The sequence below is a fragment of the Arvicanthis niloticus genome, chromosome 6, assembly GCF_011762505.2.
Source record: "Arvicanthis niloticus isolate mArvNil1 chromosome 6, mArvNil1.pat.X, whole genome shotgun sequence".
In the NCBI taxonomy this organism is placed as follows: Eukaryota; Metazoa; Chordata; class Mammalia; order Rodentia; family Muridae; genus Arvicanthis; species Arvicanthis niloticus.
Window position 1 is genome coordinate 68181308 of NC_047663.1, and position 23804 is coordinate 68205111.

Here is a 23804-nt window from a genome sequence, read left to right on the forward strand (position 1 = left end):
TTGGGCAGGCACTTCACAGAAGTGGCAATCAAGATGACCAGTGAGCAAACATCAGAATGCTTATCCTCGTTCATAGTTAGGAAAATGTCCATTAAAACCACAATGAGAGAACGATCTCATAAATATATGGCCAGCAAAAATTAAACACATTTAATGTTCACAAGAGCTCTTAAATATATCAAGTGTGGGTTAAGTGTGGTGGCATGCACTTTTATCCCAGCACTTGGGAGGCAGACACAGGCAGATCTCTGTGATATCTCAAGGCCAGCCTGGTCTACACAGCAAGTTAAAGGTCATCCAGGACTATATAGTGAGACCCTCCCTGTGTTTCAGACAAATAAATAAAGCCCTCACCTAATATATAAAGTGTGTGAAGTTACACACTCTGCTGTTGGCAAGATGTATTTGGAATGTGAACAGCATCCCACATCCCATAGGCTCAGGGATTTGAACATTTGATTGTCACCTCATGTTGGATGGTATGGAACCATTAGGAGGTAGAGCCTGGTGGAGGCAGTGGGTCACTGGGGGTGGGCTTTGAAGCTTTGTAGTCAGGCCCAAATTCCTCAGTTTCCTGCTCCCTAGCTGAGGCCCTAATGTGAGCACCATCTCACTCTCCTGCTGCCAGGCCTTCCCCACCATAATGGACAGTTTTCTTCAAACCACGAGCCAGATAAATCCTCCCTCCTTAAATGGCCTTTGTGAAGAATTTTGTCACAGTAATGATAAGTGTAACTAGTGCACAGGGTAAATCGGTCAACAAGTTTAGAGACATGTATGGCATTATCCAGTTGGGTGAAATTAGCATCTTTCCAGAGATCCATGCTGAAGAAAGAGTTGTACTGGTGCATTCCAAGGCAGGGGCAAGAAAGATGGCAGTAGTGTTGCTTGGGAATAGCCCCCAGTGGGAACAAGCCCAAATGCTGGCTGTCAGCCAAAGAATAGATACACGTAAAATGTTCCTATATGAGAGCTAGGGTAGCAGAAATAGACAGGCCCCAGCTATGATCAGAGGGATGGTCTTCCAAACAAGATGCCAGGAGAAAGAAAAGAAAGTCAGACAGGAGCATCTACAGCACAGATCTGTGATGCTAAAAAACCAAGAACCAGCAAAGCTTCCTGAGACACCTGCTGTTAAGAACAGAAGTCAGTCTGTGATGGTATTCCCAGAGTCGGGAGGGACAGTAGGCAATGCTTGGACTTTCAATACTCTAGGGGAAGCCACTTGTGAGTTGGGGAGGGGTTCTCAAGTCCAGAGGTGAGCCTATGGTGGTGGGCATGGCTTTGAGGGTGCTCTTGTGGCACCCAGGTAAGGGTGACTAGGACTCATTCATTTATGACCTTGACAGTAGTGTGTGAATAACAACTGGGGCTCTATTCAAACAAGTTCTGCAGGCCCATCTTGAGTTTGCAACTATTAATTGTTCTCTCTCTCTCTCTCTCTCTCTCTCTCTCTCTCTCTCTCTCTCTCTGTGTGTGTGTGTGTGTGTGTGTGTGTGGTGTCTACTCCCTGTCTCTTCCCTGCATCTTCCCCTCCCTGTGTGGTTGCTAAGAGCCAGGCCTAGAGTGCAGTAGTGAGTGAGACAGACCAGTTCCCTCCTTGGGTTCAGCAAGGTAATGGTGTGACCTCCAGACTCTATGACCACCACACCAACCACACTCACCAATCACCAGAGTCAGAGAACACATTGGAAATCCTAGAACTCTACACTCCAGCTCCTTTAACCACGCCTGGTCCCGGGCCCGGTGCATAAACCTTGGCAAACAACTGGATCTTTTGCTCTAGTCTATAAAGTATTCATTTTGGGGATGTTTGTAAACACCTGGAGCTTCAGAGAAGGGAAGTTTGGTCACTAGAAACCTCTGTGTGATTGATGCAGTTGCTTGGATTTGAAATGGATAACCGTGCATTGTTTGTGTGACTTTGTTGTTCCTTTCTGGATATTCAGGATACCTGGTAGGCACAAAGGTCACGGTCGAAGCAATAGCCAAGAGGTACCCAAGCTATGCGTAAGGAGATTGCATTCTTCTGATGCCACAAAGAGAATGAGTTTCATCCTGAAACCCATTAGCTCTGAGTCTGTTTTCAGAATTTACAGCCTCCCTAGAGAATTTCCTTAGCCCTGGAGGGAACCAGGCAGGCTGGAGGACTTGGACTATTACTTTAATACGATCACATGTGGGAGCAAGGTCAGATGGAGATGTATGTTTTCATTCCTACATGTGTTCTCTCTCCTAGGAGACCTTAACAAAGGTGTAATCAAGCGCTCAAAGCCACCAGAACCTTGGTGCTGGGGTGGAGCTGAATCCATTCACACTCACCCCAACTCCGTTCACACAGATGCTAAGCTCTGGGGAGCAGGGTGGTGAGTTACTATCTACTTTCTGCTGGTGATGCTGGTTAAATCATTAAAGGTAGAACCAGAAACTCATGCCATGCAGTAAATCCTTCCAGTTAACTAAAGCCACACCACTTAGCAGCTGTTGATTTTAGTCAAATGTCATGAGAAAGGGTAGGAGAGAAAGCGGAATAGGGGAGGGGAGTTAAAGGGGACAGGGGGTGGGATGCGTGGTGGCCCAAGGGAAGGATGGATATTCCATAAGCTTCACTTACCCTGGCCACCTGCTTTGTCTGAAGTAGATCCTTCATGTTTGAACAGTTTCCATTCATACGTGATTTCTTGGCCCATTTTGGTGGAACATCTCCATTGGCATGGGCAACTCCTCCCCGGACAACCAAGGCCAGCTTGTTTTGCCCAATCCTGTTCTTTAAACATCTCCCAGACACACCTTCCTTTGTGTTTGTCTACCCTCCCAACCACTTCAGAGATATGATAGAGACCAGAACCTGGTGTGTTTGAGACAGGTGGAACCCATTTCGGTACCTGGAAGGGAGTGGCACCTCTTCTGGAGGTTGTGTGCAGCCCTCTCCTAACCTCCTACCTCTCCTGTCCTGGTCATGCCCAGACCTTTGGCTCTGAGATTCTCAGGGATACAAACTTCCAAGCCGAGTGTCAGAGGCAGGGGCGGAGCAGGGTGGGAGAGAGAGGAACCTTTTTGAAGACTGTGGTCTTTCTTGGCTCAGGCAAAGATCCTTGTCAGATAAAAACCTTTGTCCCATTAAAGGCCACTTCCCTGGAAGGAGTTTTTCTCCAATTAACTTAATTCATGTATCAGTTCCTCTGACCAATGGCCCCTGGAGCCCTGGGGGGAGACATAGCATCCCATTGCCAGGCAGGTCACCTCAAACATTTGCTCAGTTAATTGGCTACTGCCTTGTTAAGCCTTCCTCAGTGGTCTCCAGGAATGACTTCAGCTCCCTACCTATCCCTCATACCAGCCTCTCAGTCCAGGGATTCAAGACTGGAATCCTACTGTCTTTGAACTCGCAGCTTGCACTGATCCTGGGTGTCTGGGGCATGCAGGTGTGTTAGCACATGCTCCGTTCTCTACCTGTTCCCTCTGTCATTTATTTCCCTTTTTGAGTTTTCTCCCCGTAGATTTGCATCTTACACTGCGTGTGCGTGTATTTTGTATTTCAGTCTCAACTATGTCTATGTGTGTGCAGGTGTCTGTGGAGACCAGGGGTGGCAGATACCCTTGGATCCAGAGTTACAGGGATGTTGTGAGCTGCCTGATGTGGGTATTGGGAATTGAACTCGAGTCCTCTGGGATAGCAATGTGTGCTCTTAAGCACCGAGCCCTCTCTCTAGCCCCTTGTTTGAACGTTTAATGTCAATGCCAAATAGTTATTGTTTGGAAGAACTACAGCGTGCGAGCAGCTATTGGCAGACATCGCCTGTGAGATGTGCTAGGGACACCTGGGATCCTGTACTGCTTCTCTACTCTCCCATGGATGTCTTCATACTGGAGGGAAGGGTGGTCCAAGGTGGGGTGGGATATACAATGATAAGAGCCAATACTCCATCCAGGTTCTGGGTGGCAGTGGGCGAGGAGTCACACATAGACTGAGACCCTCTGAGGCAGCAGAGGGCATGACACGGAAGCACCCCAGCTAGGGGCCCGGTGTGCCTTATAGCGTCTCCATCTGCCAAGTAGGCATAATGGAAGTCCTCATCCTGAAGAGTAAATGAATGAAGGAAATGAATTGCTTAGCACTGGATCTGGCATTGAACACGGGCCTGTGACGTTAGCCATGGACCCTGTCCTCCATTCCTGTCCAAGCTCTAGTTTCTTATAAAAGGGACAAGTGTGAACATAAAAAAATAATTTGCTAAGTGTGGGTGATTGTAATCAGAGTCAGTGAAGTCCTTACACACTGGACCCCTAAGAAGGCTGGTGGGACCTTTTCTTTCTTCCCAGCATTCTGGATGGTCAGGTGTGTCCCTGCTTCCTGCCAACTGTGCACCATGTCTTTGGCTGGCACTGCAGGGAGGGGTGGCCTTGACTCATCTCCTATTGATCCTGTTGTCCTGAGGTCCTTTATAGAACCACAGCTATTTGCCCAGAGGGCCTCACTACTTTTTAAAATGCAAAGTTTGTGTCTTTACAATTGGCAGGGAAGTGTTTATGGAGACAGGCCTGGCACATAAACAAGACCTTCTTGCCATTAAAATCTAGCAGGGGTGTGGAGACCCACATGAAGGAGGGAGACCAAAACAGGAAGAGACAGAGAGCTGCCAATGAGAAATATGGGTGGGCACCTGCCTTCCTGTGGGGACAAGACCAGCCCACCTTATCCTCATCTTGCTTGACATTGCTGGAGACCCTTTACTCTGCAATGTGCTCATACCACACAGTCACAGGGAGACAGCCACTTAGGGTCAGAGAATGAACGTGACTAGTTTCATTACCAAGCCTGAATACAGCAAGGCTTAATGTCTGTGGAAGCCCAAATGCCTTCTTTTTGGCCCCTTTCAGGAGTGACTGTATTTAGGTTTGTGATGAGCCACAAGTGGCTTGGTGGAGGAGGAACACCAGGGATGCTTATCAGAGCTCTCTGAGGGGTCTCCACTTGCTGCCAGCCTGGTCACTTATCCTATGTGTCTCCCGAAGTACAGCTCAGGTCCTCTCTCCTGTGTGATGCACAGAGGAGAGATGACAGTCCAGAACTGCAGTCATCTGCCAGATCAGGAACAGAGCTTGGCTTTTCAATCAGATGCTAATGGGTGGGGTAAGGTCTCAAGATAATGCCCAGAAAACATTTGCTAGTGACAGACTGGGAGCCTTGTGAATGGTAGACATGGTTGTGTCACTTGCTGCAGTGGTCTTTGTTAATTCTACATATGGTTTTATCCCATGTTGGTTTCTACTGTTTTGAAGGCTTAACTTCCACCTCTGAACAGAGTGATTCTGCGCCTCCCCTCCCCTCCCCAAAGCATGAAGACATGGACCTCACACCTTCTCTCAGAGATGAACCATGACAGTTTATGTGGAACTCTACAGCCAATAGTTCTGGCCATCCAACTCATTACTGGCCACCGCAGGGGCATTGTGTCATATGCTCATTACAACCCCCTGTTAGTTAGTTTTCTCTTTATGACAGAATGCAGTGAGGAAGCAATGGCTTGTTGTGGTTCATAGTTTGATGAGATACATATTGTAATGGAGGGGAATGCATGGCAGGGGGTGTGAGACATTGCATCCTCAGGAAGGAAGGAGGGAGGAGGAGAGAGGCAGAGAGAGAAAGAGAGAGGGAGAGAGAGGGAGAGGGAGAGAGGGAGGGGAAGAGAGAAAGGGAGAGGGAAAGAAGGAGAGAGGGAGAGAGGGAGAGAGAGGAGAGGGGGGAGGCAGGCTGCTGCTGCTCACATTCTAGGCAGGTCTTCTTTGCCCAGTTGAACATCTGTAGGAACATTCCTGCACACACCCAGAGGTGTGTCTCCTAGGTGATTCTAAATCTAACCAAATTGACAGAGAAGGTTGTGGGTCAGAATGAGGTTTTCTTCCATGTTACTCTCAACCTCAGCATGTTTCCTGGGGGGCATTCAGGATGACTGATGGGAGGCTTAATCTTTATGGAGAAATTCCCCCAGTCAGAGGCTAAGCCTATCAGAGCTGCCTGGACACACCAGCAAAGGCTAGGAGGCAGGGTTTCCTGGATGCAACTGGAGATAACCAGCGATGCTTGTTTAGAGCCAGCTCTGGGTTCATTCGGAGCTACTGGGACAAAGGAAATAGAAACTTGCCTGCTTGGGCTCATGTAGACTACCTAGCTCTCTTACTCAAGAAGAATTTGTGTATGATCTGGCCTAGTATGGTGGCCCACACAAGTTACCTCAGCACTTAAGAGGCTATACCAGGAAGAGTGAAGTGAGGCCAGCCTGGGTTACATAACAAGACCTTGTCTAAAAAATGTGTATAATTTGTTGAAATTCCCATAAGCAGGTGTCTTAGTTTGTATCCTATTGCTATGATAAACTCCATGACCAAAAGCAACCTGGGGAGGAAAGGGTTTATTACATCTGCAGCTATGGTTCGTCATAAAGGGAAGTCAGGGCAGAAACTCAAAGCAGGAACCTGGTGGCAGGCACTGAAGCAGAGGCCATGAAGGAGTGCTGCTTACTGGCTTGCTCCTCATGGCTTGCTCAGTCTGCTTTCTTATGTAGCTTCAGTGTCCTGGAACCATTCACAGTGGGTTCAGCCATCTTAAATCGACCATTAATAAAGAAAATACCTCACAAGTTTGCTTCCAGGCCAATCTGATGGAGGCATTTTCTCAGTTGAGGGTCCTTTGTTTCAGATGACCCTAGCTTGTTTTCAAGTTGACAAAACACCAACCGGCAGAGTGATTGAGGGGGGACTAAGTACTCTTAGCTTCATAATTTTCTCTTTGAAATTTTGATTAATTGTATTTGGAAGAGTCAGACAGCTTAATTTTAGACAGCTTCTCATTTTTGGAAGCCACATGTTCCCCTTAAGTCTTGAGTACTAAAGGCCTTCTATTTGTCAGATTCTCTGGGTGGGGGGAGTGTATGGGCAGAGAAAGAGTTCAGCAGTTAAGAGCACTTGCTGCTCTTGCAGATAACCCAGGTTGGTTCTCAGCATCCACACTGAAGAGCTGCCAGATCCATATAAAACTCCAGCTCCAAGGGGATCTAACACCCCCTTCTGGCTGCCACAGGTACTGCATCCATGTGGTACACACACACACACACACACACACACACACACACACATTCTCTGGGTTGTATTGTATCTAAATTGTTGAGGTTCCTGCTTCTGTTCATCTGCCCCAGGCAAGACCATGGAGGTGAGGCGCTCTCAGAAACTTTGTCCATGTGACATCTACTCTGTCATTTCCACACATGACAACTGTCTGTTGACTGCAGAACTCTTAGACTAGAATCTCATCGCTCAAAATCTCATAGGCACTTTTTTATGGATGTACTGTTTTCAATGTTGGTCCTTGGCAAGGAGGTCCACTAGGGCCACCAAGAGCCTGGACACAGAACCAGATGTCCTCTCCAATCTCTCTTGCTGTGTCTATGTGGCTTGCTCTGGGCTCTAGGACAGCTAGTCACCAATGTGTTAACCCTTCTGTGTCTGTTCTCCATGGCTACTATCCCCTCTTACACTGTTTCCCAATTTGACTCTTTCTTATTTCCTATGTATTATATTTAGGGAGAGGTTTTCTCTATTCTCTTTGGGAAGAACATTTCCCCATATTCTCCAACAGGAGAATAAACATCCCCCTTTCCTCCTCATGGTTAACCTGGTTCCTTTCAGCTTAAACACATAAGGAACTTCTGTTCCTGGAGTTCCAGTTCTTCAGATCCTTCCCTTTCCTTCTTAAGCTTCCAGTGACTTTGACAATCTCGAGACCAAGCGGTAATTCTATCTCTCATGTCTTCTCCAAGTTCGTGCTTACTTGAGCTGATAGTAGAACCCAGTTGTCTAAAATGTGCTTCTGTTTCTTGGGGTAATACCCCTCCCCCAAACATGCTCTTCCTTCCACAGGCTAAACTAAGGGGCCTTCTGTACCATGCTACTGAACACAACTTCTTTTTACTCTTGTGGAGATTAGGTTTTGTCAACTTGACATGAGCTAGAGTCATGGAAGAAAGACCCTCAACTGAGGATTGCTTCCATCAGTTAGCCTGCGGTAAGTCTGTAGGGATGGGGATGATGATGATGATGATGGTGATGATTACTATTGGTACCAAGACAGAACAGATGAAACTTCCTCTGCATGGACAGAATGGAAAACAAACAAGCTCACTATTTGCATGAAAAGGATGATGGGTCCTTGACACTTCCTAGTACCTTCTCCACCCCTACCCTGTGTTCCTTTGAGACATCTTTGGTAGAAGTATTTTTTCTTTTGTGACCTTGTAAAATACCTCTTCCTTGGCCCTTTCTTTTTGACCCGTGTCTACCTATCAGGAAAGTTTCTGCCATCAGACCATCACAGCTTGGCTTCTAGGGTTTCTTATGGCACTGGAAAAGCTATGGGGAGCCAAAGAAACCTGGATCTGTGTGATCTTCACTACATTATCAGGTGGAATTAGCAGGTCTACATAGACTTGAAGATATCTTCCAATGCCCTCAACAACTTTGGGTTTATTGTATGTCAAAGGAAATATGGACCTTCTCACTGTATTGGAGTAAACTATGCAACATCTGAGAGACAGATGGAAACATGGATGTGTGAGAGGAAGGAAAAGGTTATGGAGATAGGGAAGGAGGGAGGAGATAGAGATAGTGTGAGCCCATGAGTGCTAGCTCAGTAAGGCATGATGAGGGAGGGAGGCACTGACCCACACCCCAGAAGTGTCTGCTGGACCACTGAGGACCAGGTGTTTGGGCCTCATCTTAGCCGTCTTAAGAAGTGATGGTAGAAGCTGGGCAGTGGTGGTGCACGCCTTTAATCCCAGCACTTGGGAGGCAGAGGCAGGCAGATTTCTGAGTTCAAGGCCAGCCTGGTCTACAGAGTGAGTTCCAGGACAGCCAGAGCTACACAGAGAAATCCTGTCTCAACCAACCAACCAACCAACCAACCAACCAACCAACCAATGAAGTGATGGTAGACCAAGCACAAGAGGTAGAAGAGGAAATACAAGCTCTCCTAGGAAGACAGCTAAAGAGAGATGACCGACAGGACCCCGGAGGAGTCCTCCTTTCTAGCTACACAGAGAAACACACGGTTCAGATGCGCCTGCTTACAAAAGGATGTGGACAGAGTTCATTGCATCTGGCTGTTTTAATTACCTACAAATCAAGTGATTTTTGCTTCCTTCGTTTAGCAGGAGGTTTTCTGAAAGCCATTTCCACTCCAGTTGCCTCCATTAGTGAGTGGAGAGGATGCATCGGAGCAGAATGGAGCAGGCAAAGAAAAGCCGAGGCCAGGGCTCTGAGAACAGGTGATGCCTAAGACCAGCAGATGCCGGGAAGTGCCCCTTCCCTTCACACCTCAGGAAACCCTCTGTCCTGGACCCGGTTCTCCCATGGCACCTGGAATCTGGAAGAGGATTGAGCACAAGTGTTTTACCTGACAAAGAAGCACCATAGATCCATTGACTCAGGTGGTACAGGGGTGGAACCTCCTCAGCTCTGGGTTGGTGGGGAGTGTTTCAGACTCCATATTTGGCTATTCACTGTGGTGTGGTTATTATAGCAGAGCTTGCTTCAGCAGGGACTCTGCTGATTGTCCCCTGCTGTGCTTCCTCTGGTCACCGCATGGAGCTTATTTATTTCAGTTACTGGGCAACATTCTGTGTTTCTTTTCTCCTTAGAGAAGAAAAGATGGCCTAAACATTGCCTTCCTGGGCTGAAAAGTAGGCAGAAGGGTCGGACACTTATCTCAGCCCTGGTGTGTGGAGGTAAGGGCAAAAGGAACCAGGTGTCAGGACCAGTCTGGCCATCAGCCTTCTTGCTCAACTTCTGTCCCACACCAAGGGACAGAGTCTGGCTCAAGTCTCTGTTAAGCAGAAGACCTAAAGTGATGCCCATCTATAGGAGACTGAGGAAGTTCTTCCCTGCGGCCCAAGGAAGCAGACACGCTCTGCGGTGGGTGGTCGGGCACACAGAGTCAACATGTTTGAGTTGTGGCTGGTCTGACAGCTGCTGAGTTTGTCACACACATAATTAGATAAACTGCTCAAGCACAGAGATTGGGTATGCAGTGCCATTTAGTGGCTGCTACACAGGGGCCTTGGTCTTAATTGAAGGCACAGTAGGGGGGAGCCTCAAGGAAGTCCCAAATCAACTTCTTCTTGCTCTAGTAATTTGACATTTGACTTGGAGTGATCATCTGAAGGCTCACAGGTGCTGGGCACCAGCTCCAGCTCTGAAAGGCCTGAGCTGCCACAGCCAAGGCCGCTTCTCTGTCCACAGTCTTCCCCCAAGTAGCCTCCTGGAGGGATAGTTATAAGTAGGGGCTCCATGTCTGTCTGTCTGTCTGTCTGTCTGTCTGTCTGTCTTTCTGTTTGTCTGTCTGTCTATCCCTTCATTGCTCCTCTCTTTCCTCCTCTTCCCCTCAATGTTTTGATGGCCCTCTAAACTTTCTGTTTGCTGGGACAGAACATTTTACAAGATGAACTTATAGGGGAAAAGATTTGTCTTGGCTTATCAATGGTGTGTGTGTGTGTGTGTGTGTGTGTGTGTGTGTGTGTGTCCAGTCCATCACTGGAAGGCATGATGAAGTTCATGGCAATGGGAATGTATGATGGGGGTTGTTCACATCATGGTAGAACAGGAATCAAGAGCAGGGCAGGATTCAGGGCTGGGTATAATCTTCAAGCTCTGTCCCTAGTGACCCACCTCTAGTTGACTCCCATTTTCTAACAATTCCTCCTTAAGCCTTTGTCCTCAAAGGAGCTGGGGCACAAAGGTGTAAACTGTGAGCCTATCTGGGGCTTTCCAGATCCAAGGCACAACATCCTCCTGTCCCAGAGAACCCACACAGCCTTCAAGCAGGTTCTTCCTCATGGACCCATCTATTCTTTGCTGAGGCCTTTTAAGGGGTTCCTGTTCTGTCAGTCCAAGGGACTATATGTTGCATAGTCGCTAGTGTGTGGATTCAGTCAAAAAATTAGTAGACCATCTCCAGTGAGGTAGGCAGAGAAAAATAAAGCAGACACCTACATTAGTAAGGATGTTCAACATGAAAGGGGGCTAGGCACTAACAAGAAGTTTTCATGGAGGGGATCTGGTGCTTCATAGAACTTCTTCCAGGATGCTAGCTAGCTTGAAGTTCACACAGGAAATCCCTGGTCCTGCAGGAATCAAATATCATATCTCATTTCATATCATATATTACACTATACCATATACCATAGCATATCATACCATATCATATAATACCATATCAAATCATATCATATATTATGTCATATCTACCAATCATCTATCTACCATCTATTTGTCTGTGTGGATGATCTTTGTGTCTCTTTCTCTTTCATTCTCTCTTTCTTTGTGTGTGTATGTCTGTGTGTGTGTGTGTCTGTGTGTATGTGTTATATGTATGTGTGTGAACACAAGCAGAGAAGTCAGTGGAGTGTATTGGGTAACCCCCTAAACCTCTCTCTACTTTACTTCTTTAGGGCAAGTCACTATTGAGTAGGTTGGTTGTCAACAAAATCCAGTGATCTTCAGGCCCCGACAGCTCTGGGGTTCCAGGGGAAGTTGATACCACACCCAGCCTGTTATGTTGGTGCTAGAACCTGAACTCAGGTTCCCATGGTTGTGCAACAAGAGCTCTTCAGCACTGACCCATCTCCATGGCCCTGTGTAGGTGACCTTACATAATTCAATGGCCGTGGAAGAAAGAGACGGAGAAAGTGTGCATGGTTCTGAAGGGATTCTGAGGCAAAGCCTTCTCTTTTGACTCTAGGATTGGAGAGTGGGCCTGCCAATGGCTGACACACTGAGGAAGTTAGAGAGAAGCAGGGTGGGATACAGAGACAAGCAGAAGAGGTGCTGAAGACAGCAAGGAACAATGGCAGAGGTGGGAGACTCAGAGACCATAGCTTGTTTCTGTGCACGAAATCAATGCAGTGCGAGACTTTCTCAGCTCAATAACTTATTAGCAATTTTTAATTACTGGGTTGTAATTAATTCATTCAGAATGCAGCTGTTCTGTGGAGCACGCCACACGTGCTGAACTGATAGTGTGCTTGCGCATTTGCAGGGGACTCAGACCAAGACGTTGCTTGCTGAAATCCAAGGGGAAATAGTCAAAGAACACACACGTTTGTTTGAAGTCATTTTTTTTCCTACTCTGGAAGCAGATTCTACAAGTGAGATAAATGCACCCCAAGGAGGCTGCAGTGGGGTGCGTGTTTGTGCTGGGGTGTGGGTAAATTTTCAGTTCAGCCGGTCTCTAGTTGTGTACATTGATGCTGGACAGATCTACAGAGTGGGGAGGAATCCCTCGAATTAGACTGCCCATCGATTCCTATCTATCCTTGAGGTCTTGGTGTCTGGTGAGAGAGGCTGTAGGCTGAGACTGTATGGATGCTAGGGAATGGGGCTGGCCTTCATTGCAGTGGTCACCCCCTTTCCCTCGTACAGCATTAGTTTGAGTTCACACTGCTCTACCTGGCTCTTTCCTGAACTCCACTTCTTCCTGGGAGCCACATTTTAGACACTTGATCCTTTTTGCACCCCTCAAAACCTTCCCCATGGTTTCTACCTGGCACCCCTTCTATCTTTTCAAGAACTGCCTCCTAGGGTCTCCTCTGACAAGCATGCTTCTGAAGCCTCTCTCTCCTTCACATCTTCTGACAGTTGAATGTCTTTCTCAGGTTCTACCAAACATTTCTCCAAACGCTTCCATATACTCCAGGGATTGCTTTCTTGCTGGGTATCAGCTTCTCTTGCTTCTTGCTAACCAGCTAGAGAACCTGGAGACTCAGCTCTCTTCACAGAAGGACCCATCTGGAGGAGATCAAACTCCAGTCACTTCCTAAAGAAACAGGTAGGACCCATCTTGTCTCCTCTAGCTTGAAGGAAGAGTCACTACTCCTTACCTTTGGGCCATACCCAGTGTAGCCTCTGTATTCTTATGGAGCTTTGATCATGAGTACTGAAGAGGACAATTGAAAAGGACTAAGGTTTACTTTGGCTGTGTCTCTAGGGGATTCAGGCCATAGTCATGTGGCCGCATCCATTTGGGTAGGATGTGGTAGTAGTAGAGTCTTTGGTGTGGAAGGCTCTTTACCTCATGTTTGCCAGAAAGCCGAGAGAGAGATTATAAGAAAAAGCAAGTTCTGAAGAACACACCCCATGACCTGGCTCTTCAACTTCTGTAACACCTCAAGAAATACCACTGTTTCACAGATCAAGACATTAATGTCAAAACACCTAAACTCTCACAGTTTGAGTCTAGTCTATTTGTCTGTCTGTCTGTCTGTCTGTCTGTCTGTCTCTCTCTCTCTCTCTCTCTCTCTCTCTCTCTCTCTCTCTCTCTCTCCTACCATGTGGCTCAGGTTCACTTTGATTTTTTGATGTTTCTCCCTCATCCTGCCCAGGGCTCGGTGATGAGCTTGCACCACTGTGTCTATCTCCCGATACAATCAGTAAACTGTCCTCACAGACATACTGAGTGAAGTACTTTACCAATATTCTAGGTCTCTCTCTCTCTCTCTCTCTCTCTCTCTCTCTCTCTCTCTCTCTCTCTCTCTCTCTCTCTCTGGTTTTTCGAGACAGGGTTTCTCTGTGTAGTCCTGGCTGTCCTGGAACTAACTCTGTGGACCAGGCTGGCCTTGAACTCAGAAATCTGCCTGCCTCTGCCTCCCAAGTGCTGGGATTAAAGGCGTGTGCCACCACTGCCCGGCCTAGGTATCTCTCAATGCAGCCAAGCTGATGATCAAGATTCATGGTCATGCAATAGGGTATGGATTGTTACAGTCTTTTGGACCTGCTCCTTGAGCGTGTCTTGCTGTCTGCAATAACATCGCCACCATCCAGAGGCCCTCAATTCCACTCAGAGAAAAGTGCTTAGTCAGGACAGACGTAGCCTATTTCATTCTCACAATACCCCATGGTATGAAAGAGGGTCTGCTATTACACCCACTTTACAGATGAGGCCAGCCTCAGTGGCCTAGTCCAAGGAAGCATAGTGACACACTTGGCTCCAAAAGCCTGGGCCTCCCTTTACTTCCTTGGGTCTCAGTCTTTCCTTGTCAGAAGGCCTTCAAGCTACAGAAGCTGCTCCTCTGGCAGCGTTAAACCACGCCCCATTCTGCCACAGCTCTGCAGCAAGATCTCACATGTCCTGGTGACTAAAGTGTCTTGTGGCTGGCACAGCCAAGGATGAGAGTAACTTCCCCTGGAAGGACAGACTTATAGATTTATAGAAATATAAAAATGGCCCTGGGAAGGTGTGGAGACTAAGTTAACTTCTGAAGGCACCAAGATGCAAGTAGCTCGGCAGCAGCAGCAGCAGCAGCAGCAACAACAACAATAATATAACAACAATAATAGTGAGATGAAAAGAAAGGGAGAGAGAAAGAAAGAAGGTTCTCTGGCAGAAAGATTTACTTTACTAACATGTGGACAAGGAGTTGAGTTCTCATGACTGTCCACCAACACTTAAGACAAAAAGAAGCTAGGGTGCTAGAGAGATGACACAACAGTTAAGAACATTTGCTTCTCGGGCAGAGGATGGGCACTCAGTGTTCAGTGCCCACATCTGGAGGATCACAAGTGCCTATCACTTTAGTTCCATAGGATCTGAATACATCATCAGACCTCTCACCCACAGACACAGATATGCAAATACACAGGCACACACGCATACATACACACGTGCACACATGCTTTTAGAACATAAATATTTGAAGGATAGAAAAGGCAAGTGAGTGTGTGGTTTACTCATTTTTTTTTTAAATGTAACTGTAGATTATTTTCTTGGATGTCATTAACCTGGAAGCATGTCTCTGGATCCTGGCAATCTAAAGAACATCTGTAAATCCTTTGCAGGCTGAGGAGACTGAAGACAGGCTCTACACACCTGTTTGGCTTCCATAATTTCATGGTTTGTTTGGAAACTCGCCCAAATATGCCATCATGTCAGCCGTATAACCCAACCATAGTTTGGTGAGGGATTGCTTAGAATGCAAGTTGGTGGGAGAGAGAGTGTGACTTCCAAACCAAGTCAGAGAAAGTACCTTTTAAAGTGGAAGCTAGTGTGGACAGAGGAACACTCTGTGACAAGATGCCTTCAAACACAAGCTCTGTCTGAAGTCAGGCAGGGAGTCCCAACCAGCGTCTGGGTGTATGACCTTGATGGTATTTGGAGTTGAGGAAAAGCACATCCCCCCAAAAGTCTTTCCCAGATTTCTCCTTGCTCCTAACTTTGAACAACAGATGCCCAGCTTCTGGCCCAGGAAGCCTGTGATCAAAGCTACACACTTGAATAGAAGCCAGCCAGAGTTTGGATTTAGTCTGATTTCTCACACAGACCAATGACTCCTAAATGATACTGTATTTTATTTAGCAGTCACAAAAAATTCTGTCACCATAGCAACTGAGGTTGATTGATAGCACAAGTTTTCTTATGAGCAGGGTGCTTAGAATTCTGACTCTTCTCTCTCATTGTGTGGCAAGGGCTGTGTGTCCCCCAGCCAGCACTTGGCAGAAGCCTTCCCTACAGGGGCTCTAGGCACAGTGCCCTGGTCCAGTGTAATCTGTCACAGCTCTTCCCCTTGATCCACACACTCTGGGACCCCATATGAGAGACCATGTATTGGTGGCTTCTGGGGACAGATAAACTCATACAGAGTGGAGTGTTCTCTCATGCGTTCTCCCAGAGAACAGAAAATGGTTGATTTTAGAAATTGTGTTTTCATGGGCAAAAGGGTTTTAAAGTTTCCCATGTTAATAACTTCTTGGAAATTTGGAATGAATGACAAATTGTCACCCATGGCTCTCAAGCTGGTATTAAACAGCCTGCTGCCATTGTGCAGTAGGAACAGCAGACAGTGTCGGCCTTCACAACCCCTCTCTCCTCAGCCCCATCCCTCAGTCCTGTTCAGCCTTTGCCATTAGCTTTCTACAGAAGCCAAAGTTCTGGCGGAAGTTCCTTACTTAGGGCTGATATGCTGAGCACCCCACGAGTCCCTGTTAACCGGTGCCTGAGTCCCTCCAGGACACATCCTAGAGCGATGCTTGGTGAGCTTCCCAGCACTGTGACCCTTTAATATTGTAGTGACCTCATACTGTAGTGACCCCAACCACAAAATTATTTTTGACACTACTTCGTAACTGTAATTTTGCTACTGTTAAGAATACTAATATGAATATCTGTGTTTTCCAATGGTCTTAGGTGACTTCTGTGAAAAGGTCATTTGACCCCCCGCCCAAGAGGTCATGACTCATAGGTTGAGAAGTACTAGAGGAATCCTAGGAGACTGGGCCCCTCTGCCTGCCATGCCTGGCTCACCTCTAGCAATTGGTGTTAAAGGGATTTTCCAAGAAGTCCAGACTTCAGGGGCAGAGAAGAAGTCCTGGTTCTAGGTGGTCACTGTCTGAAAGCATCAGGGCTTGGTACATACAATCTCCTATAGCAGCCTCTATCCGCCACTAAACTATTTGGGTTCTGAGAGGTCCCCAGGGGCCTCCTAGGCAGAGCCTCTGTTCCTACTTGTGTGCTCCTTTCTGATGGGGCATCTCTGTGCTCTAAGCCTGTGGCCATATTAGCTGAGAAGAAGCAATGACTGTTCATATCAGTACAGTGTCATGACACATGATCTTTGTCTATGTCCCTCACTTTGCATAGCCAGAGCAGGCAGTGATGGCCACTAGGCCCATGTTATAGCTGAAGGAGAGGACAGAGACGAACAGAGAGGCACCCAGGGCTACACAGCTGAGATATACCAGAGCCTGGATGTAACCTGGTATTTTGGGATGCATGGAGATATTGCTCACTTGAAGGGGGATCTGGAGGGGAACAGCTCTGCATGGGGGGGGGGGAGGTTGGTTCACAGAACTGGTGACACACTGCATTAGGTAGATTCAGTGCATAAATTCAATCAACACGAAGCCCAGCTCGAAACTGCCCTCGTCATCCCTCACTGCGGCAGGTTTTGTGGCCGTTGTTCTTCCCCTCGTGTGAAATGAGAAATGCTGTTTGAATAACCGATGGCAGGGGAGGCTGTGCACACTCCGATGAGGAAATAAAAAACCTTCAGAAAGATGCAATTTGGGGGGATATTGGAAACCAGAGAATGGAACATCAGTCTATAAAATTCAACATGGCCAATAAAGCTGGAGCAACTGGTCAAGTGTTTTAGTGCGCTCGGCTGCCGGGGAAGCGGTGAGCATGAGCCGGGCAGCGCTTCCAGGCATCTGTCCTCAGCTTGTTGTCATCTCATTTGCATAATGCACCTCATGATTTTGAAGCACCTCAACATTAGCGTCATGACCGCTACGATGAAAGTGTCACAGGCTTAAGTGCACCTTCCCAGAGCTCACGCCACCACAGCCATCCCAGAACAGCCTCTTTGTTACCAGGGTGCTGGCGGCTCATGGTGGAGGGGATGAAGGCTCACAAACCTGTGTTTTTCACTTAGCTTGTGACCTCTCAACCGAGGCTTGTACTCTATGGCATACATACATGTCACAAGGATCCTGTAAGGCCCCCAGCTCATCACTGTGGAGTAGCTCAGAAGCCCTTGGTGGCCAGCACTTCAAACATACACATCTCTGTCCTCCCTTCCTTACTGTATCCAAAGCAGATCTCAGACATCACTGGATCCGAGGCAGCCCTTTCACCTTTAGCATCCTCTGGTTCAGCTAGGTTTGTCCAGCTGCCATGTCCTGTTTCTATAGCATAGGAAACTTAGTGCACACATGGCTTTTTTACCCATCTTTACAATCATCTCTGCAGGCCATGGCACCGATACTCACTGAGGTCACATCAACAGAGGGAACAGCATTCTAGCCTCTAGCCTTTATAGCCACGTGCGTCTGTGAGCCTCTGAGCATCTTTGTGGTGTACTGTGCTGGGTGCTGAGAAAACATTAATACATAAAACAGAATCCCTCCCTGCAGCTCTTATTGTCTAGCCCCTTCCTTCCCACCGAACCCCCAGCGCATGCATGGCGAGTCCTTTGGTCTCTGTCTCCATAGGTGTGTTCTACTGTCTTTGTTGATTTTGTTCAGAGCTTCTTTGAAAAGAGATGCTCTCCCACTGGCTGAGGACCACTCTGCTAACATCATCTGGTCATTTTAAATGCACAGTGTAATTTCCTGACTCATGTAACTCTGTTCAGAGGGCTACATGTGGTCTCTGCTGCCACTTTGCAAGGACACACGCTGTGTGGAGACTTGGGTTGTATCCTATTACCTGGTGCCTAATGGAGACTCTGTATCTGTTAAGGGTTCGGTTTGGCCTCCCTAGATTCTGTTCTCAGGATGGGCAAGGGTGGAGATCTCTGGAGTAGGACTCAGACTTAATACTGAAAGGTCCCTGCTGCTATTGGGTTAATGAACCAACCCTTCTCTTTATTGCCTCTATATCCAAGACCTGTGCACCCAGCACTGTTGTCACTGGCCACAAGAGTGTCAGAAGACCCATCATAGGACTCTGAAGCAGAGGCAAGGGGCCCTCTTCCTACCTTTGAGGAAGCAGTCCTTGCTGTGTACACTGACAATTCGCTTGCCCAGCAGGCAGGCTGCACGGCGAAGCTCGCAGTGGTTCCCGTAGAGCCTCCCATCGGAGCCGCACACAGGCATGTAGCGGGGCCTGCACACCTCCAGACAGTGGCACAAGGGCTGTCCTGTTGTCCTATTGAGCAAGCACCTGCTCCCGTGGCTGCAGAGTTTCTTCCCGCAGGAGGCTGACAGCCCAGGGCTGAGAAGACCTGTGGATGCACACAAACACAGAGGGTTAGCTCAGGGCTGGAGAACAGAGTTGCAGTCTATCTATGTTGCTCTTTTAGGTCACAAACAGTAGAAGCTCACAGCCCTTAACTTCTTGTGAGGTTGAGGTAACCCAAGGTGGGGTGTGGGGCCTCTGGGTACACGGACTCCGTGTTCCTCCAAGAAGTAGTTATCGGAATCAAAAGGGTTCTCTTGGTGTGCAGAGCTCATATTTTTTATGAGATTCACCTTGAACATCACAGACACAACACAGGCGCATCCCTGAACCCATGGGAGGGCCCTTGAGGGAATACTTGTGATTACATGGGCTTACTTTTCCTTGCTCTCAATGGGATAAATGAAAATACCTAGTCCTGTGCTCACTAAGAGGTGCCTAAGACATAGGACTGTTCCTATGCCCTGAGACCACTCCACAGACTAGAACTGCATCAAAATCATTATAAAACCAGTTTCTTCTCCCATCCCTTCCTCTGTCTTTCACTTTCTTCTTTTTTCCTCCTATTCCTTTCCCTTTTATTTTCTTTCTTTTGAGACAGCATCTCATACAAACCAGACTGGCTGTAGACTTCTGATCCTCCTGCCTCCACCTCCCAAGTGCTGGCATCGCATGCATGGGCCACCACACCCATTGTTTTCTTAAGTGATGACTTGCAGCCAGGCTGTGCACTAGGTCTCTGAGAGGTCTCAAAGATGAATAAGATGTAACTCTGCTTCTCTCTGACCTGCTCATTCTGGTTGAAGATGGAATGTGACAAAGCCATGATATAAATAAGGCCAATGTGGTGGCTTAAATGAGCCCCATAGGCTCATATATTTCAATACTTGGTCCCCAATTGGTGGAACTGTTTGGGAAGGATTGGGGGTGTGGCTTTGTTAGAGGAGGTGTGTCACTGGAGGTAGGCTCATGCCATTTCAAATGAGGTCTGCCTCTCTGTCTTGAGCTTATGGATCATCTGTGAGCTCTCAGCTACTACTACTCCTGTGCGATGCCTGCCTGCCTGCCACCCTGCTTTCCGCAATGATGGTCATGGACTTACCCTCTGAACTGTAAGCCCCCAACAAACTCTTCAATGAGTCTCTTTGGCCATGGTGTTTTATATCATAACAATTTAAAAGAAACTAAGACAGCCAGGCCAGGGAGGAGCTCCGGGAATCTAAGAACTACTTTTCAGTTCAATGTCAGGCAAAAGTATAGTTGCTGGAAATTGAGGGAGCTGAACAGAAGAATGAAGGAGTACTACATCTACTCTGGGAAGCTCCTGCAGAGTCTAGAGGGGAAGTGTGGTAAGGAGGGGGTGAGGAGACCACATCACCAGCAGGGCCACCAGCATCCTCCTCCCACCCCTGACAAGTCCTCTATAGCATGGTCTTTATCTGTGGGTAGAAGCCTGAGACCCTGGAATTGGCGGTTGTCACACTGCTTGGATATCTCTTGTGTTTGACACACACTCACAAGGATCTTTGGACAGTGGTGCCCAGAGCTTACACCCAGAGGTAGATGGCTGGGGAATGGCTTATATCACAGTCCACCCAGAACATGAAACTAATATTCCAACGTAGGAGTCCAGGGAATTATGGGATGCCTCGTGTCATTAATGATAACATATGGCATGCTGGGGATTTTTTAAAAAAACAACATTTCAAATAATTACAATGTGACTACAGCGTTTACAGCTATGGGGATGTTTGCGCTGTGCTGTGATGCAAAGGCCTTCCATGCTGCTACAGCAGGACACATTGTAATCTCAATGTCTGGGAGGTCAAGGCAAGAGGATGAGAAACCAAGGCTAGCTAAGTTTGAGACTAGCCTGGACTATATAACATGTGCCAAAACCAAAACCAAACAAAAAAAACAAGACTGACTGACCAACCGACCAATCGACCAATCGACCAACCAACCAACCGACCAACCAAACCATCTCCCATATGTTATGCAAGACAAGATGGTTCTGGCTGTCAATATTGAGCCTTCAGGCCCAGCTTCTTCTCCCCAGGACAAACATGTTTAAGGAAAAAAACAAGAATCCTTCTTTTCCTGTTTTGGGTTAAGTCTGCTTTTCATCAACATAGATTTGAAAGGGGAAAAAAATCAGTTATGGGAAGATTAACTACTTGATTCAATAACTCATTTAAATTCCCCTAACCTTGGCAAGTTAAGAAATATCGACTTTTTTTTTTCTTGCATCATAATAAACTCGAAGGTCAACATATCTCTGCAGCATAAAAGGGCAGAACCAGAGCAGGGTGTGAAAATCTCCTTTATCCGCTTGGCTGACTGTCCCCACATCGCTGCAAAGGCTCCCTCCACCCCAAAGCCACCCTCCTACCCCAGCAGCTTTTCTGTGGAAGGGAGGGGTGCAGAGAGCAGGCTCTTAGCAGAGAGCTCTGGACTGAACCCCCCCCCCCCAACCTCCTCCAAGCTCACCCCATCCCCCCACCCCTAGGGCTTCTGGTTGCTTTGCTACCAAGTGTGTTTGATTAGCAGCATCCTCCTGGGCTGTTGGGAAATGGGCCACTCTGGAAAGTGCTGGCAGCTACTAGAAGAAACTAACACAGTGCTGAAACAATCAGCTTTTGTTTCTTTCCCAAGATAGAGCAAGGAAGTGAAGCCTTACCACTAGATACTGTTTCTATAAACTTCCCTGTGCCAGCAAAACAGAACTGATGGACGGGGCCTATTTAGAAAAGAAACAGCTCAAGTCTGGCTTCTCAGACTTAGCTGTGCTGCCTCTTCTCCAGTTGTGACCCCTTTGTTCTCCCCAAGTGCCTATCAGGTCTGATTTACCCTGGAGGGTCTTTCTTCTTGTAGTCAGCCCGTGCTCCTTCCCTAGAACGCATGCCCTGGCTCTAGCTTTAGGAGGCTCCATAGGGGCTGGACTGCTGTCCTTCTGTGGCCACAGAACACTCAGGTTTTAAGAAACACAACAATTTTAAGGACAATTTAGTGCCGATGTTCCACTGCCAGGTCAGAGGTTGGCATGGGGAGGGTGACGGGTGTTACATGTAGTGATTGTTTGGAAGTCCATCTTTGCCTGCCTCTCCCAAGTGGGGCAGGAAGAGGGTGGAAGGATATGGAGCATGGTTGGGACATGGAGGATATACATATATACATATTCCTGAAGGTTCCTTCTTCAGTCTAGAGACCCCTAGAGAGGCAGAGGAAAGGGAACTTCAGAGACCACCTCCTCCACCTCACCCTCTTCTTTGAAAGACGGAATTGTATTAAACATCACCGTCCACTTCTCCGTGTAAAACGCTCACACTGATTAGCTTGCAGGTGGCTTTCCGTAAACTGCACTCTGAGGAGGTCACGGTTAAGAAAACACCGGTGCCAACCTGTGGCCATGGAAGATAACAAGATTGCTCACCTTCTCTCTCTGCTGTGGAAATCAACTGCTGGCAAATATTTGATTCCTAATTATTTGCAATTAAGCAAAAGGAGCTTTAAAGCTCCATACATGTTCCTCAGCAAGGCTGTAGACAGCAGGCCCCATGGGGGAGGGGGCGGAGCTTGCCTAGGCAGGGACAGGCATGGATGGAGACGCTGACCATGAGGTACTTTCCTCATTAAACCAGCCCCTCATCGCCACCTCCTTTCTGTCATTAAAGCAGAATGACTTCCCAACTCCTACCGGGCGATGATAAAACAGTAATGGGAAAGGTAACGGAGTGAGACTCCCAGCAACTGCCTCCAGTGTTTATGAGGACAACCGTGATGCGTGAAAAAGATCGCACATGCCTAATTTATAGTCATAAAGGAAGTCGTTTACCCAGGTTAAAAACTGATCATCTTACCAAATAAGCTGCTTTTCAACACTAATTAAATTTACTGAACATGGGTAGCCATGGGAATTGACCCATTAAGGGATGGTGGTGGAGCCACAAATCTATTGTACTAGTTGGTGCTGAAGACCCTCTGCTGTCACTCAGAGAGGACTCTGGATCAGAGTGTTACAGACCTGATGGCTAGAAGCTCTGAGCTTGGTTGTATGAGGTGTGACTCGGTACTAGCCTGAGCCCCACAGGAGGCTGTTCAAGGTGGGTGAGTTCCAGGATAGCTTCTGGATGTGGAAAGGGAGTCTGATCCACCTGTAACATTGAGTGTGGCTTCCTTGTAGCACAGTGTACTTGAGAACCCAGTGTGTTACTTTGTTTCCAGACTCTGGCTCCTTGGTCCTCAGTAAAATAAATGTTCCCATCTCAGAGATGGTGTCCAGGGTGACACAAGGAAAAGCTACAGCTGAATGTTGCCTTTAAGAGTCATGTTGCCAAGCATTGTGATTGTGACAGAGCTGAAGAGAGTCTTTCGGGGTGGCTAGGGCACTGATGGCACAGTCCATCATGGCAGCAGGAGTGTGAGGCAGCTGGTCACGCCACATCCACACTCGGGAAGCAGAAACTGATGGAGACTGAGACTCGGCTCACTCTCATTTACTCTAGGACCCCAACCTGTAGGACAGTATCATATTCAGTGTAGGTATTCCTCCTTACCTAAACCTTACCTAAACCTCCTTACCTAATCCTTACAGAAGGTTCAAAGGTGTGATTCTATGGGGATTCTAAACCCAGTCAAGGTGACAGAGAAGATCAACCATGGCAGTCACGATTGCGAGAGTGCCACCATAGTATTGAGGTGGACACCCAGGCAGGTTCCTGATCAACTCATCTCGTCGTATCCTCAGCCCTCTCCTGCCTTCCTGTCCTATCATGAAGCAGTGCAGAGACCATGCTCTTGGACTGTTTTTCAGCTTCCTGAAACAAGACCACATAGACTTCTTTTGTTTATAATCTACCCAGCCTATGGTAGTCTATTAATGCAAGAGAAAATAGTCTAAGATGAGGGGAGACCCACCCATTTTTCCACTTAGGATGTGGACTGCTGGCTGATATGTTTTCTCCAGTGTTGTGTCTTCGTGTCTAGAATTCTTCTCCTGCTTGGTACAGATGGTGGCCCTACCTTTCCCTCAGCATGTCTTAGAAGTGTCTGCTCCATCTCTCAGAGCCACATGCCTCCTGAT

General features: G+C 47.5%; 1 protein-coding gene across 1 annotated transcript in view; it reads right to left on the minus strand.

Moving 5' to 3' along the window:
• The window catches only part of Fstl4 (follistatin like 4), a 417547-nt gene that overhangs the window by 164663 nt on the left and 229080 nt on the right, over nt 1-23804 (minus strand). The window contains exon 4 of the mRNA XM_076936861.1: nt 18522-18767. Within this exon, the coding sequence (XP_076792976.1) occupies nt 18522-18767 (246 nt within the window). The remainder of the gene's footprint in view (nt 1-18521; nt 18768-23804) is intronic.